Source organism: Tupaia chinensis, unplaced genomic scaffold (genome assembly GCF_000334495.1).
Source record: "Tupaia chinensis unplaced genomic scaffold, TupChi_1.0 Scaffold144702_1, whole genome shotgun sequence".
Taxonomy (NCBI): Eukaryota; Metazoa; Chordata; class Mammalia; order Scandentia; family Tupaiidae; genus Tupaia; species Tupaia belangeri.
In genome coordinates, this window is record NW_006204563.1 from 2,797,466 (window position 1) to 2,814,450 (window position 16,985).

General features: G+C 38.9%; 1 protein-coding gene across 1 annotated transcript in view; it reads right to left on the reverse strand.

The window, feature by feature from the left end:
* Positions 1–7,866: 7,866 nt before the first annotated feature.
* The window catches only part of DERA (deoxyribose-phosphate aldolase), a gene marked incomplete at its 5' end in the record, with an annotated part of 88,807 nt that continues 79,688 nt past the window's right edge, over positions 7,867–16,985 (reverse strand). Inside the window, 3 exon segments of the mRNA XM_014583771.2 lie at positions 7,867–8,610; positions 9,543–9,692; positions 14,069–14,181. Coding sequence (XP_014439257.1) covers positions 8,554–8,610; positions 9,543–9,692; positions 14,069–14,181 — 320 coding nt within the window.

Below are 16,985 nucleotides of genomic sequence, written 5' to 3' on the forward strand. Positions count from 1 at the left end.
GGAACAAACCGACACATATAGAGAAAACCCCTCCAAAAAAAAAAAAAAAAAGACTCCCATATGGCTGACCATGGTTTGAATGTTAAACCTGGGGCTTGCTTCTCACTTTTCCTCTCTTTCTATTTCTCTCAAAATCAGTTGGCTGAGGGCTGGTAGGTGGTATTAAAAAAATAATAATGATGAATAAAATTAAATAAAAAGAACAAAAACAAACAAAAAGCCCAATGCATTCCTCACAGAGATAGAAAAACAATTATAAATTCACATGAAACCACAAAAGATCCCAAATAGCCACAGCAGTTCTGAGCAAAATGAACAAGGCTAGAGGCACACACTACCTGACTTTACAACATACTACAAAGCTATTGTAACCAAAACAGCATGGTAATAGCATAAAAACAGACACATAGATCAATGAAACAGAATAGGAAACCCTAGAAATAAGCCCACATAAATACAGCCAATAGATTTTTTTTATTTTAAAAATGTTTAATTAAAAAATTTAAAGAAGTATTCATTTAATTTTATTTACTATTATTATTCTTCAAGTTGACCAGAAAGTGAGAGAAGGCAAGTCACCAGGTCCATGACTCAAACCTCAGTTGGCCATGAGGAGACATCCAGCACCTTAACCACCATGCTTCCTGCCAGCCCTCAGCCAATTGATTTTTTTTTTTTGAGAGGTTTTGCTATAGGGCGCGTGCGCTCGCCAGACAGACAGAGAGACAGAGAGATAGAAAGTGAGAAATCACCCCCCAGTGGGGATGGCCACGCCGCAATCCCTTCTCCTCCATTCTCCTCTTGGGATCTTGGGCACACATGCACATGCGCCCGGCGTGAGTTTTAAGCCACCAGGTCCAGGACTTGAACCGTGGTTGACTACATGGGGAGTCCAGCGACCTATCCATTATGCTAACTGCTGGTCCCAGCCAATTGATTTTTGACAAAGGTACCAAGAACACTCATTGAAGAAAGGACAGTCTCTTCAATACATAGTACTTGAAAAACTGGACATCCGCATGAAGAACAATGAGACTAGACCCCTATCTCCAACCATATATAAAATAAACTCAAGGGGACAGCAGGTGGAATGGTGGTTAAGGTGCTAAACTCCCACATGGCTGTCTATGGTTCAAGTCCCAGACCTTGAAAATCGCTCTAGGCGCACGTGTGTGTGTTCCCAAAATCCCAAGAGGAGAAGGGATTGTGGTGTGGCTGTCACCTATAGGGGAGGGGATTTCTCACTTTCTCTCTGGCAAGTGCATGTACTCTATGGCAAAAACCTTAACAAAGAAATCAACTTGAAATACATTAAACATTTTAATATAAGACCCAAAACTATTAAATTACTAGAAGAAAACATAAGAGATATGCTTCAGGGCATTAGTGTAGGCAAAGAGTTTCTGGATACGACCTCAAAAGCAGAATAGGCATAATAGATAAATGGGTAACATCAAACAATAAAGCTTCTGTACAACAAAGAAACAACCAAAAGAATGAAGACACAATCTATGTAACGGGGGGTGGGGGCTGTAAACTGTACATTCAACAAGGGATTAATAACCAGAAAATACAAGAGACTCAATTCAATAATGGCAAAAACAAACAATTCCATTGAAAAGTGGGCATACGATCCGAACAGACATTTCTGAAAAGCAGACACACTTAACAGCCAACAACTGCATGAGAAAAAAAAGGCGAACATTACTAATCATCAAGAAATACAAATCAGGGAACCAGCAGTTAGCGTAATGGCTATGTTGCTGGACTCCCACGTAGTAGACCGCGGTTCGCATACCGGACCCAGTGGCTTAAAACTCATGCTGGGCGCATGTGCGTGCGTGCCCAAGATCCCGAGAGGAGAATGGAGGAGAAGGGATTGTGGCGTGACCATACCCCCGGGGGATGATTTCTCACTTTCTGTCTCTATGTCTCTCTCTGGAAAGCGCACACACCCTATAGCAAAAAAAAAAAAGAAATACAAATCAATGCCAAGATGAGAATGGCTACCATCAAAAAGCCAGTCATGAATGCTGGTGAGAATGTAGAGTAAAAATGCTTTACACTGTTGGTGGGACTGTAAATTAGTATGCCTTTACAAAAAACTGAAAACAGAACCACCACATGATCCAGCAGTCCTGCAGTCAGTCCTAGTCATATATCCAAAGGAATGGAAATCAATATATTGTAGATACCTGCTCTCAGCTCTGTCTTTGTCACCTTGCACAAGTGATACCTCCACTCTGAGTTTCTGTTGTGAAAAATGATAGGGTTGAAGTAAATATTCACTGAAGTACTTTTAAGCCCTCAAATAATGATTGTTTAAAGAGATGCAAACTTTGTAAGCTCCCAAATTATATGATTGGTTGCTTTAAAAATAACTTTAAGTTCAAATACGCTTTATTGAATAAGTCAACAATTTGGGGGGACCACTTTAAACGTAGAACCTAGCAACTCATTTTCTGATTGTAGAGAGCATCTGCTCCCAACGTTCTCAAGTACGCAAATCTGCTTGCAGTAAATCAGAGTCACCTCAGAAATGACCTCTTCCTCTTATGTTTTCACAGCAATCAACATTAACTAGGGTGTTCCTATTAAAGGCATCTGTGCTACATTTGATTTCAAGAGCCAGGTAAGAAGGAACAGACATTTCTAATGAAGAGTCCCATAGTCCTTGGGATAAACTGTCCCCCCAAAATACAGCATTACTTACCTTTAGATCAGGCCATGCTCATCAGCCTCTAATGGGTTTCAGGGACTCACCAGTCTTAATTTCCTGTGTGAATCTATAATTGTCCGCAGAGGTCAATTTCAGTGGATGCATCATATAAATTAAAATTGAAGATAATGATGCCTATTCACTTGATCAGCTAAAGTGACCAGCTGGGTTTAATGGGAGGAAAACAGAAACCCTTGTGAAATTAGAATAGCTTCAAAGGTGATAGAATGTAATTATTTTTCTGTAATGTTTCTTCTCCAAAGGTGACTGGCCGTTGCACCGGTGGGCACCTGGGCCAGCATATTATGAAGTCTGACGTGGCATTCACAGCCACCGGCCATAGCCAAAGGCACACGAGTCAAGAGTTAGGTGCTAAGGCGTTGGGGGGAAAAGCAGGATTTCCTTTCCTGTTCTTAGTCATTTCATTCACAGTCAGAGAGGTGTTTTTGAGGGCCTTGTTTAATTGACTCCCAAGTGGTTACTTTAGATTGTACAAAAGTATTTTCTTTCTCTAGCAATAAAGTATTTTCTTGAATTTGTTTTCCTTCTCCTTAGGGTGATATAATTTTAGGCTGCTGATAGAACTTTGATACCACCTGCCCCGATCCCCTTATTTTAAAGATGAAGAAACTGAGGTCAAGTGATATGAACTAACTAGGCCAAGATCCCAAAGATAAAAAGGGGTAGGGCTTGGGCTAGAATTCAGTAGATGAGAAGATGAAACCAAAACTGACTCCCAGCCTACGGTTTTTGTTTAGGAGTAATTGGACACTTGTTTAAGGAAGAAAAAAAGACTCTTGATGAGAGAGAGCAGAGGAGCCAGGACACCACCACGTTCTCCGTGACCAACAGTGAGGAAGTGCACCTTAGCATGAGTGCTGAGAGGGAGGTACACAGAGCCGGCTTGCCTGCCTTGACTCTAGACTCTGCTAATTTTGAGCAGCCTTTGGCAAATTGCTTAAATTCTGTTTCTCATCTGCATAAAAGAATGATACTATCAGTACTTACAGTTTAAGGATTAAAACCCTTGCTGTAAATTCCTGCAGTCCCAGAGGCGGAAGGAGCAATAGGGAGACCCTGCAATCCCAGACACTGAACAGGCAGGCCCAACCCAAGACGCTCAGCTTGAGCTCATGGGCAGGGACCCCGCCCATCCTGTTGTGGGGGAGGAGGGACTCACCGCCTTTAACAACCAATACCTGGTTCCTGCAATCCCAGAGAGAGAAGAAAAAACGGGGAGACCTGGCAATCCCAGGGAGAGAAAATAGGAGCTGCTGCCCCACGTGTGTCGATGTCTTTCTGGCCCTCACCCACCCAGGACAAGAGGCAGGTCCAAATTAAGCTGCTCAGCTTCAGCTAACCAGCATGGACCCCTGCCCAGCCTGCTGTGCCAAAAGGCTCTCTAGCCTTCCACAACCAATACCTCGTCCCTGTAATCCCAAAGAAAGGAGCAACAGGGAGACCCTGCAATTCCAAAAACAGAAGGTAGAAAGAAGTTGCTTCCCCAAGTGTACTAAAACTGTTCAGCCCCTCACCTATCCAGGACCAACAGGAAGGCCCAAGCCTTGGCTTGAGCTTATCAGCAGGGAGGACCGGCTCTCCGGCTCTCCACCTTACAATTCTGCATCAGGTCAACCTCCACCCACACTGGGAGCAGTTAGTTTTGGATATACTAGAACCAAACACCTGAAAATAGGAGAGTCTGGAGGAAAGTCTCATAACTTTCTTAGCAGCAAAAGAAGAGAAACTCCTCTCTGAAACTCTGAATCCAAAACTCCTACTGTGGATTCCTTATTCCTACCGACCGTGGAAGAGGAAAACTGGCCCAGAGCTTATGTATATTATAGAGAAATGCGGGAGCACGCATGTCCAGAAATATACTCTAAAGAAATGAGTATACCACCACGTGATGAAAAATCAAAGGAGAGATCCCAAGAAACAGAAGAAAATCAGGAAACATCTCCCCTTCAAAGGATCGTAACTCCTCACCAGCAATGGATAAAACACAAGACATTGTAGAAATGCCAGAAAAATAATTCAGAATGTTCATGATAACAAAACTCAATGAGATGCAAGAGAAAACGGACAACCAATTCCAAGAGATGAGAAAATCCTTCCATTACTTGAAGGAGGAACTCCATAAAGAAACAGACACACTGAAAAAGAATTAGACAGATTTTTCTGGAAATAAAGATCACAATGTAGGAAATGAAAACCTCCATCGAAAGTATCAACAGCAGATTATACCATGCAGAAGAAAGAACCTCTGATCTTGAAAACAAAACCTCTGACTTAGTCCAAGCAACTGAAGAGAATAACCATTAAAAATGAACACAATATATGGGCAATCCTAGACACCACTAAAGGGCTGGGTATCTGCATAACAGGTATTCCAAAAGATGAAGAGATGGATAAGGGCATCAAAAACATCTTTCATAATATATTACTTGAAAACTTTCCAAATTTAGAAAGGCCTAAGGATATCCAAATTTAGGAGATATGAAAGACATCAAACAGATAAAAGAAGATCCTCTCCAATGTATGTTATAGCAAATTTTGGGGGAAAAAAACAAGGACAAATTCTAAAAATAGCAAAAGAGAAGGGCCGACAGGTGACATGGTAGTTAAAGGCACTGGATTCCCACATGGCTGACTGTGCTATTCAAGTCTCAGACCTGGCAGCTTGCTTTCTCACTTTCCTTTTCTCTCTGTCTCTATCTGGTCAAATTAAAAAAATAATAAGAAGAAGAAATAGAATTAAATAAGTAAATAATTCATTATTTTAAAAAAATGGCAGGAGAGAAATGCCAAGTTACTTACAAAGGATTACTCCATTAGATACCAACAGATCTCTCAACTGAAACCAAGCAGGTAAGGAAAGAATGGGAAGACATATTTAAAACCCTGAAAGAAAAGCAATTTCAGCCAAGAGTACTATACCCAGCAAGACTGTCCTTCAAATTGGAAGGAGAAATCAAATCATTCCCACATAGATAAAGGCTGAAAGAATTCACCAAAATGAAACTCACTTTTTAGGAAATACTTAAGGCACTACTATACCAGGAAAGTTAAAAGGAGACAAATCAAAGTAAGAAAACAAAAAACAACTACAGAAAAAGGATGTTCTCATATATTGATACTGGCATTGAATGTCAGGACTAAAAGCAGATTCAACTATTTTACACAAATGTAGATTTTAATACAAATCCACCTATTATTTGATAGACAATGATCTCCACAGATTTAAATTTATATATTTATTATAAGCATTATTATTGTATAAAACTAGATGATGGAACAGTGCAAAATATTACAGAAGATTCTTTCAAAATAAATTCAAAATAAGGCTAAAATCAAGAACTTTGTAAAACCTATAAATCCCTGGCTTGACCATGTCTTCATTTTTAAACATCTCTTTTGAATTTTGTTTGATTTTTTGCTTTTTCAAAGACTTATTTCTTTATGCACAGAACAGTACTATAGTCTTACAAGAACTCAGTGAGTAAGTGTTTTTTATCTATCTCTTCTTATCTCTTCTTAAAATAAGCTATTACGATGTCCAATTTTACCTATCTCTAGCTGGGCCAATAATACCACAGATCTTTTCAGATAATAAACCCTAATCTCCCACAGTCCTCTACATGGAAATTACAAATTCTTCTTTCATTGGCTATGTTGAGTATCTCTGTCAATTTATGAAACTGTTTCCTGATTTTTAACCAACATGTTTTTCTTTAGAACTGTATCTCACACACACACAAAAAAGAACTGTATCTCACAGTAAAGACCATCAGAGACAATTCAGTATATACTTGCAGAATACCATTGGAGTGGGTTTTGAATGTTGACAACATAATATAGTGTTAAATGTTGAAGGTGGTGAGTAGTTCGTATCCTTGAATTATTATACACTGCATACATGCTTTTAGAACCATTCTGTACCCTACAAAGATGTGTAATGATTATACATAAGTCATAAGTAAAAATAAATATATATATAGAAAAAAGAAAAATAATTAAAAGACCTTGATAAACAATTCAGAACAGAGGAAATCCAAATGTATGGTAAATAGCTTAAGCCATGCTTAACCTCAAACACAGAAACATCGGGAAAATAAAACTTACACCACTAAGAGATACTACTCCATCCATCAGAATGACTGAAGTAAAGAAGGCTGCCAAGTTGGGAAGAATGTGCTGTAGACAGTTAACAATTATCTTTAAAAAATCATACAGAAGTGTCTCCTATCCTTAAACGTTCTCTTAGCCTGTGATTCAACAATCATTCTGCAGCAAATCATTCTTTTTCTAAAGAACAAAATGGTATATGAACAAAAATACGCTAGGAAGGACTTGTAATATTCCGAGCTGAAAATACAAAAATGTCTACAAATTAATAAGTGAAAAAACTTATCTTACTAAAATGGGAATTAAATGATTAAATAAATTGTATGTGTAAACAGCTTAGCACATAAGAAGTACTATGTTGATGTTTATTGTTTTGTCCCATTTGTTATACCAGAAAATCCTGAGTTTCAGCATATGTACATTAGTTGTCCTCGTTAATAACATACTGTGGTGCTGTGTCTATGATGCATACCCAAGAAATCCACTAGACAGATTTGGAAAGTCATTGATAAAATCTCCTTATATTAAACATTTATATTACATTTCACTATGTATTGTTACAATGTAAAGAATGTTTTTTTTTCTTTTCTTTTTTTTTTGTTAGAAAGGGTGTACACCAATCAGAGAGAGATGGAGAAGAGAAAGCACTCCTACCCCATAGGGAATGATCATGCCACAATCTTTTCTCCTCCATCTCTTCCTCCTTTCAAGATTTTGGGCATGCACACGCATGTGCCTGACATGTTTCTCAAGTCACCAAGTCTGGGACTCGAACCATTGGGTTGGCCAGTTGGGATCCTGCTGCCTTTTCTTTTTTTTTTTTTTTTTCCCCCGAGAGGTTTATTGCTATAGGGTGTGTGTGCTTGCCAGACAGGCAGAGAGAGACAGAGAGACAGAAAGCGAGAAATCACCCTCCAGGGGGGATGGCCACGTCATAATCCCTTCTCCTCCACTCTCCTCTTGGGATCTTGGGCACACACGCACACATGCCCGGCGTGAGTTTAAGCCACCGGGTCCGGGACTCAAACCGTGGTCGACCATGTGGGAGTCCAGCGACATAGCCATTACGCTAACTGCTGGTCCTGGGATCCTGCTGCCTTTGACACTAAGCCAAGGACCTGACCTTGAAGTTTTTTGCTTGTTTGTTTGTTTTAAGGAAACAACGATATGAACTTTTTTTACCTAAAGAATTTAATGAAATTCATAGTTTCATATAACGGTGCTGGAAATTTCATTAGCAAAACAATTCATAAAAGAGCCTATCTGTTGCAAAAATTAAAGACGGATTTTCATGGCAGGAAATTAGTCCCAAAACAGTGATTTCTGAAGATGTAACAGCAGCAGGTCACAGGTGCTGCCTTTTCCTTTGCTAGAGTGTGCTTCTTAGGCAGGTTAACGTGTTTTTGTTTTCTCCACAGAATATGATGTTGTCAAAGCTACTGTGAACATTTTACTCCAAGATTTCAGAAGAAAACCTTCACACAATTAATAGTGCAGATCTTCAAGAAACTAGACGATCTCAGATGTGCTGAAATGAGTACCACACGTGGATTAGTTTGTTTTTCTTTCATTTTTTGAATTAAGTTCAATGACGATTTTCAGAGGAAAAAATATGAAAGCCCTATATTTTAATCATTGTAACAATTATAGAGAAAAATAATTTTTACATGCTGTTGAAAAGAACTTTTTGGTAACCGGTTGCTGATCTAAGACATTGGAAGATCATGATAAGCAGCATATCTTCCAGTCACATGATGGTAAATCTGCAGGGGAAATCAGAGGTGGGTCAATAATTATTATATAATTATACATAGCTATATAAAGCGGTTAATACTTATACTCTCACAGAATAATTAATAATTGCTAATTAACATTTCATGCTAACATACTCTCAGTATTAGGTTTTTCAGCAGAATCTCCACCCACCCTACTTCAGGTGGAGGTTTGCTTGGAAGAAGGTAGAGGTTTGGGTATGACGAGGTAAATCAGATGAGTTGTCATCTCTAGTTCTCAATTTATATTTATATATATGTGTGCGTGTGTATATATATATATATATACACACACACGCACACATATATACATATACAAATTATATATATAGTAATGTATACTTATAGATATTAATATAGCTATTAGGTTTATCTAGTTCTTCTTTTAATAATTATTTAGTTTATTTTATGGATTTATTATTATTTAATTTGACCCAAGAGAGACAAAGAGAAAGGGAAAGTGAGAAAAGAAGCCACCATGTCTGGGACTCAAACCGTGGTCAGCCTTGTGGGAGTTCAGCATGTTAACCACCAGCCACCTGCTGGCCATCAGGTCCAGGACTTGAATTGTGGTCGGCCATGTAAGAGTTTAGCCATAACCACCACGCCACCTGCTGACCCCTTATTTATTTATCGCTTGACAGATAGATAGAGACAGAGACAGAGAAAGCGAGGCATCCCAAACGTGCCACAATCTGCCCCAGTCAGATTGGATCATGGGCATGTGTGCGTAAACCCAGCATGCACAGGGAGCCCCCAAGACACAAGCCTTACCGTGAGGGTCCAGGAACACAGAGCACTATTTTATCACTGTGCCATCAGCTGGCCCCTCTAGTTCTCAATCTGACTTTTACATTTATTGGGTCAACTTATTATATTTCTCATTTATCAGTTTATTCTAAGGGCAATGGATTATTACTCACCTGCCTCTCAATGTCTGACAGCAGAGTGCTGGCACCTATTCGAAAGAGTTCTGGCTTCAGCCACTCATCCCCCAGCTCCTCCTTAATAAGAGACAGCCAAGCAAGGGAATCCTTTGCGCTACGGATACCTCCTGCGGGTTTGAAGCCTACCTAAAAGGAAACAGAAAAGAACAGTGTTTACTGTTATTGTTGCCGAATTGTTTCTAAAAATGGCATTTTGTTTATATGGTCCTGATTCTCTTTTTTAAGTCTTTTTCACTTCCTCCAGCAAAAGAGCTTAGATCACTGACTCATGCCCATTCATACTACAAAATAACTTCCAAGATTAATCAGAATAACATCACTGCTTCTGAGCAGGCACTAATGAGGGTTAATAACCTTCATTAACATTTCACTTATTGGAAAGTCATAAACCTCAACCATCTAGACTATAGCTGTCAACCTGGGATAAACAAGAAAGGTGTCGATAGATAGGAAAACCTATCAAAAAAGCAGATTCATTCTGCATTTCTACAAGTAAGCCTGCAAAGTCACCTTTCCCTCTCCATCGTGACATTCAAGACATCTATGTGTATAAAAAAGGAGGAGGGCAGAATCAGGGAGGCCACAAGGTCACCCTAACAAAGCTGACAGCAATCCAACAGAGAACTGACAATTGTCTTAATTAACTTAACTGCAGGGACTTTTTTTGATAAGTTGTGGGTACACAGAGTTCATAAAGCAGGCAGACCAGTTACACAGCAGAAAAAGACAGTGTAGGAGTTCTTCACAGTTCAGTAGTCTTCAAAAATCGACAATATTAAAGCCCAATTCAGCCAATAGTTGGTTTAGAAATGATGTCTCTGGATTTATGAGGAAAGAAGAAATATATCCCATATACAGTAAAAGCCTGATTATCTGGCTTTACTTTTTTTCGGGAACTGAACTACCCGGCAGAGAAGAGAATCTGTAGATGGGAGTAGTCTAAACACCAGCTTGTAGCCTAAGTCCTAAAGACCTCGCATTTTATCACTCAGAACTGTTGGCATGAGAAGCACCAGGTGATTGGTAACAGGATGCTAGAGAAAGAAGACAGTATGGGGACCAGCAGTTGACATATTGGCCATGTCACTGGACTCACATGTAGTCAACTGCAGTTTGAGTCCTGGACCCAGTGACTTAAACTCGCACCATTCTCCTGAGAGGAGAATGGAGGAGAAGGGATTGTGGGCTGGCCACCTCCCCAGGGGGTGATTTCTCGCTTTCTTTCTCTCTGTCTTTCTGGAGAGTGCATGCGCCCTATAGCAAAAACCTCTCCAAAAAAAAAAAAAAAGAGAGAGAGAGAGAGAGAGAGAAAAGGAAGACAGTATGGGCCTATAATCAGCCCAAGCAGGAAACCTCTTGGTTACCTCAGCTTCACCATATCCTTGCCACACCAGACCAATCAGCAAGCAAGTCCTGCCTATCCTACATCCTTCCTTCTGTCTCTCTCATATGCACACTTTTCTCTCTACTCTCACTTGCACGATTTCAGTTTACATCCTCATCAATTCTCACATGTATTATCGGTAAGAATCTTCTAACTGGTTCCCCTGCCTCAAGCACCTACAGAGCACTGCTCAGCAGTAGCAGTACAGGGATTCATTCTGACCAGATCTCCTATTCCTCTGGAACCGTGACTCTCTAAGGTGCTGGGAGGGGATAAGCAGGATGAGGTTATCTGTTGAGGAGAGGCCAAAACAAATCCATTCACTGATATTAGCATATGTGTTAATCATAAGAGCATTTCTGTCAATTAGGCAGAGCTTCATATAGATTTTCTCTACAGTTTGGTTTGTGTCAGCAAGTCTGGCAATGTTTCCAAAGAGAGGTTCAAGCATAAGTTTATCTTATTTTTTTCTTTTCAGGCAGAGAATATGGAAAACATAAATCTGCAATGAAATCAGTTATGAAATATTAAACCTCTGCTTCTCAGGAGTGACACTAATCATGGTCTAGAGGGTGGCCTATCACATTTTAAAGCATCCCTTAAATCAGTGATGTAGAAACTTTACAGTCTAAGGGCTCCCAGGAAACTTGTCAACAACCCAAAAGGCTGTACCTGATTTGCAGATACAGAGATCCTCTTTGTTTGAAATCAAACATGATTAAATGAATACAATTTGACTCATACCTGTCCTTAATAAAATTAGGATGGCATTTTTAGTTGAGGAACTAACCTACACAATTACAAAGAAAGGATTAAAAGACAGCAAAGTAGGCCAGTCGGTGGCATGATGGTTAAGACCACTGGATCCTACTTGGCCAGTGGGCTAGATTGAGTCTTGGACCTGGCAGCTTGAAAATCACAACAGACAAGTGTGTGTGTGTGTGTGTGTGTGTGTGTGTGTGTGTGTCCAAAATCCCAAGAAGAGAGTGAAGGAGAAGGAATTGTGGCATGGCTCCTTCCATGGGGATGCTTTCTCACGTTTCTCCTCTCTCTCTCTTTCTGTCTTTCTTCAACAAGCATATCTGCCCCATAGCAAAACTAAAAAAGGAAAAAAAAAGGAAAAAAAATGATAGCAAAGTGTATTTCCTTTGTACTCTGGTCTGGACCACTGAACACTTTAAAACTTTCATTGAGGGACCAGCAGTTGGCATAATGACTATGTTGCTAGACTCCCATGTAGTCAACCGCGGTTCAAGTCCCAGACTCAGAGGCTTAAACTCGCGCCAGGCGGGAGAAGGGATTGCGGCATGGCCATCTCACCTGGGGGTGGGGGGTGATTTCTCACTTTCTATCTCTCTGTCTCTGTCTGTCTTTCTGGCGAGCACATGTACCCTATAGCAAAAACCTCTCCTGTGTATATATATATATATATGTATATATATATATATACACATAAATAAATATAAAACTTTCATTGAAATCTTTGCTTGTTGTCTAAGAGTTCTCCTAAGAAGGTGGTATCCATTGTTTTTATTCCTGGCATTTAATATAGGTTAATATGGCACATGGCTAACTAGTCAATAGATGTTTGCTGGAAACAAAACGGGACTGGGTACTCGATGGTGAGTTTTAACCTTGAAATGGAGCCTATGAGCACAGATCCTGAGGGCTATCCCAGATCCCAGGTGTCTGTGAGAATAAAAAGATTTACATCTGATGTGAAAGTTCTTTTGATGAAAATGAGAAGCACCAGTCTAGTGAGTGGTGGTAGTCTCAATTGTGAGATCAAAGATAGATTTCTATTTTTTCTTTACAGTTTTTCTTTATAAAAACATGTTTTAACTCATTTGAATTATCGAGAAAAAGCTATCAAGCAGAGGTCACTCAAGTTTGGTTGGATTTCGTATGTAGGTCACAATAGGTATTTACCCTATTTGTGCTTACTATGTGAGTGAGGTTCTTCTCAGGGAGAAAACTCCAGGAGTTTATTTTCCTCTCAAAGTGAGTACATTCTATAGAAGCCTCCTCTTCCCGAATAAACTGAAGCTACAGTCAGATATAAAGTCATCACATCCAGTTGGCAAAGGACTAAAGGTCTTTTTGAGTTTCTATTTGGCAGAAATCAAGAGATTGGTTTTAAAAGATACCTCTCAAGAAGGGAAATTTTCATTTCTTTCTCTCTTTCTACCTTTCTGTTCAGAGGTGCAAAAAAAAGAAGAAAATCCTTTGAGATAATTTGCAGCTAAACAAGCAACTTGAAGTGAAAAGAAAAAAATCTAAACACATTTTTATAAAACGCCCCATACACATTTTTCCATTTAACTTCATATGTTTAAAAAATATGTATTATTTTTCGAAAAGCTGACAAAAGCTAGTATATACCCTCCTCAGCTTAACAGTCTTCCAAAGAGCACATCCAACTGCCATAAAACGCAAAACTGGATATTTAATTCAAGAGCTATATAACGTCTAGCTACCTTTTCCCTGCTGTTTCACAGCATTTCATTATTTTGTTTAATAAGTTCATCTCCTCGAGAATTTTCTCTTCACCTCATATTATTAAAAGTAATAAGTTTTTCTGGACCGGGGGTTTCCCAACAGAAAAACCAATTTATGTGTGTCCTTCAATAATGACAGGAAAAGATTATTTCCCATTATATTGCATACTTTTCATATCGCCACCACAGCTTATCATTCAATAAATGTTACTCTGCAATTCTTTCCATTCCTCAAGGAAGTTTAATTTCTGCATTAACCTGTTTTCGCTGGCCAACGCCTTGCCAGAAAGACTCTGTGTTGCAGCAGAATTAGTTCGTTAAAGAACCCATTTAGGAATCTCTTGTCAGTGATAAAATTGTCTTCAGTTAATAAAAGGACATAAAGTGAGTTTACATCTTGATCACACATGCTTACTCCCACACTCACACTCACTTTCTGTTAATCGCACATTTTTCTCCATGAATGTGTTCTTTTATAATGAAAGGTAAATTAAACATTTATCTTAATAAAGGTAACTCATTCGCACCTTCTGCGTATAAAGACAGTTATCGTGCCTGTAACTAGTATTATAAATAACATTATCTGTACTCTGAAGAAAGATTTGCTGGCAATAATATACCTTGTTTCCAGTTTTCCAGAAGAAATCTCTAATGGCCCGTAGCATCACTATAGCTACCGGGAAGGTGGCATTTACTGTTTCCTTTCCAGTAGAGGTCTTAATAAAATCTGATCCTAAAATGAAAAAAAAAAAAAAAAGAAAAGAAAAGAAAAGAAATACGCTATGTTAATTAAGAACTTATTATTTATTTATTTATTTATTTACTTTTGAGTCAGGAGAAGAAATCAGATGTGTAAACATTTTTTTTTCCTGAGTAACACAGTTTTATTTTTCATGAATGATTTGAAAACCTGAAACTAAAATCTGCCTTTAAATTAATACTGCTCATACTTCCCCCCCTCCCGAACCTCAGATGAATCAAATTAGGCACCTAATGAATTCTCAGTGATATCTTTTACTCCTGCCTCCATATTTCCACATCACCAATTAAAATCAAGTTGGTTTATTTAATACATACCTGAGATCATAAAAAAACAATTTTATGCTCTGTGCTTATTATCACATATCATGATATTTTACTACAAAACTGGAGTGCCTGCTCATTTTCCTTGCTTTTTTTCTTTCATGCTTGATGAGAAGTACACAGTACAGTTTTAACAACACAAAAAGACTCACCATTAGCTGATTTCTATTGCATTGTTCAATAATAAAAGCACTCTGCTTTCCAGATTAGGATTTTTATGACGAACACCATGTTGTTGGGTCATCAGAAAAGTCATGACAGGTTTTTGCACAGAAAAAAACACACAAAAAATGTCAAGACTTTTCTGATGAACCAATATTTCATACTTTGCAAGTAGTTTAAATAATTTCCTTTTCTCAATAATTTAAACCTATGAATGTACTTCACTAGCACAAAAAAGACAAATATATGATAATAATGGTTAAGATTCACTGAGTGCTACATGCTACGCACTAACCTAAGTGCTACAGAAATAGTAACTAAGTTGGGCCTGCTCTGTGGCCTGATGTTTAAGGCAGCTGGATCCTACCTGGCCAACACTTTGGTTGGAGTCCCAGACCTTGTGGCTTGAGAAACATGCCAGGCATGTGTGCATGCAAGCCTAAAAACCTTACAGGAAAGAGCAATGGAGAAGAAGAGATTGTGGTGTGACCATTCCCCACGGGGAAGGGGAACCGAAGCTATATTTAAAAAGTTCCACTAACAGCTTCTGTGATAGTGAAATGCAGATGGAGACTAAATGAAGATAATCTAGACAAAGAGTATTACTATCAGGAAAACATCAAGTGCAAAACCTTGAAGTAAAGCATGGTCTAAGTTCTTTAACAAATGAATGAGTGAATGGAAAATAAACTGATGGCTGGCCTCTACAACACTAGAAATAAAACTGCGAAAGAAAAGAGGCTGCGCCAGCTCCATGTGTGTGCGTGCCCCAAATCCTGACTGGATAGAGAAATTGAGGAGAAGGTATTACAGCATGACTACATCCCAGGGAGGTGGCGGTGGGTGGGACTGGGGGGAAAGGTGATTTCTCTCTCTCCCTCTCTCTGGCAAGCACATGTACATGCACCCCTGACAATTAAATACACACACACACCTATAAATATTCCCATAGGTAACCATCTGTAACTATATTAAACTAAATATGAGTTATACAGATGCCTGCAACTCTGATCTATTAACCACATGGATCATTGTAGCCTCTCCTCACGGCTTGTATATAAACTCTTGGCACCTACCATCTGCCATCCATTTATCATTCACATCCAGCACCTAGACGTAGTGGTAACAGAATTGATAACCACACTATCGTGGGAAACAACTTAATCACAATAGTACAGTGCTACTGTGCACTTTCATTTGCCTTAATAATAGACTCTACTCATGTATGGCGAGGTTGGGAAAACCATGACACGTTTTTGCATAGGAAAACACAGAATAATATGTCATGACTTTCTGGATGACTTAATATAAAACTGTTTAGGTCAGCTTCTTCCCTCCTCACCCTCTTCAGTGAGGCTGGGCCATATACATTTGTAATACTTAAGATTTTTTGTTTGCTTTTGTTACGGGAATCCCTGATCTTTTTGTTTGTTTGGTTTTTGGTTGTTTTTTAGAGAGATGTTAGGTACAGGGTACGTGTGCTTGACAGAAAGACTGAGAGTCAGAGATAGAAAGTGGCCATCCCTGGGGGGATGGCCATGCATAATCCCTTTTCCTTGATTCTCCTCTCAAGATGTTGGGCATACACGCATAAGCCCAGCATGAGTTTTAAGCCCCAGGTCTGGGACTCAAACTGTGGATGACTATGTGGGAGTCCAGCAACATAACCATTATGCCATCTGCTGGTCCCTCCCTGATGTCTTAATTATTATTTTTACTTGCATACATGGAGGTTCACTCATTGTTAACATTCTGTGGGTGTGAACAAATGCAGTGTCATGTATCTGTCATTACAGGATCATACAGAATACTTTCACTGGCCTAAAAATATTTCCTGGGCTTCACATATTCACCCCCCCATCTTTATATTAACTCAATAATTTTGTTTCTTCCAGCATGTCATACAGTCAGAATCACACAGCTTCTTCAGTCTGACTTAGCAATGTGCATCTAAGATTCATGTATGTTTTGTCATGACTTGAGAGTTCATTTTTTAAAAACTGTCGGATATTAGTCTGTTAGCTGGATGTACCACAATCTGTTAATTCATTTCCTATTAAAGCAAATATTGGTTACTTCCAGGTTTGGGTGATTATGAATAAAGCTGCTAAAAACATTCACGTGCAAGTTTTTGTGTGGACCTACGTTTTCAAATCAGTTAAATAAATATCTAGGAGGGGAATTAGTAGATTTTATGATAAACCCATTTTTAGCTTTGTAATAGACTACCAGACTATCAAAGTGACTGTACCATTTTGAATTCTAACAGAAAGAAATGGGACCTCTGAATAT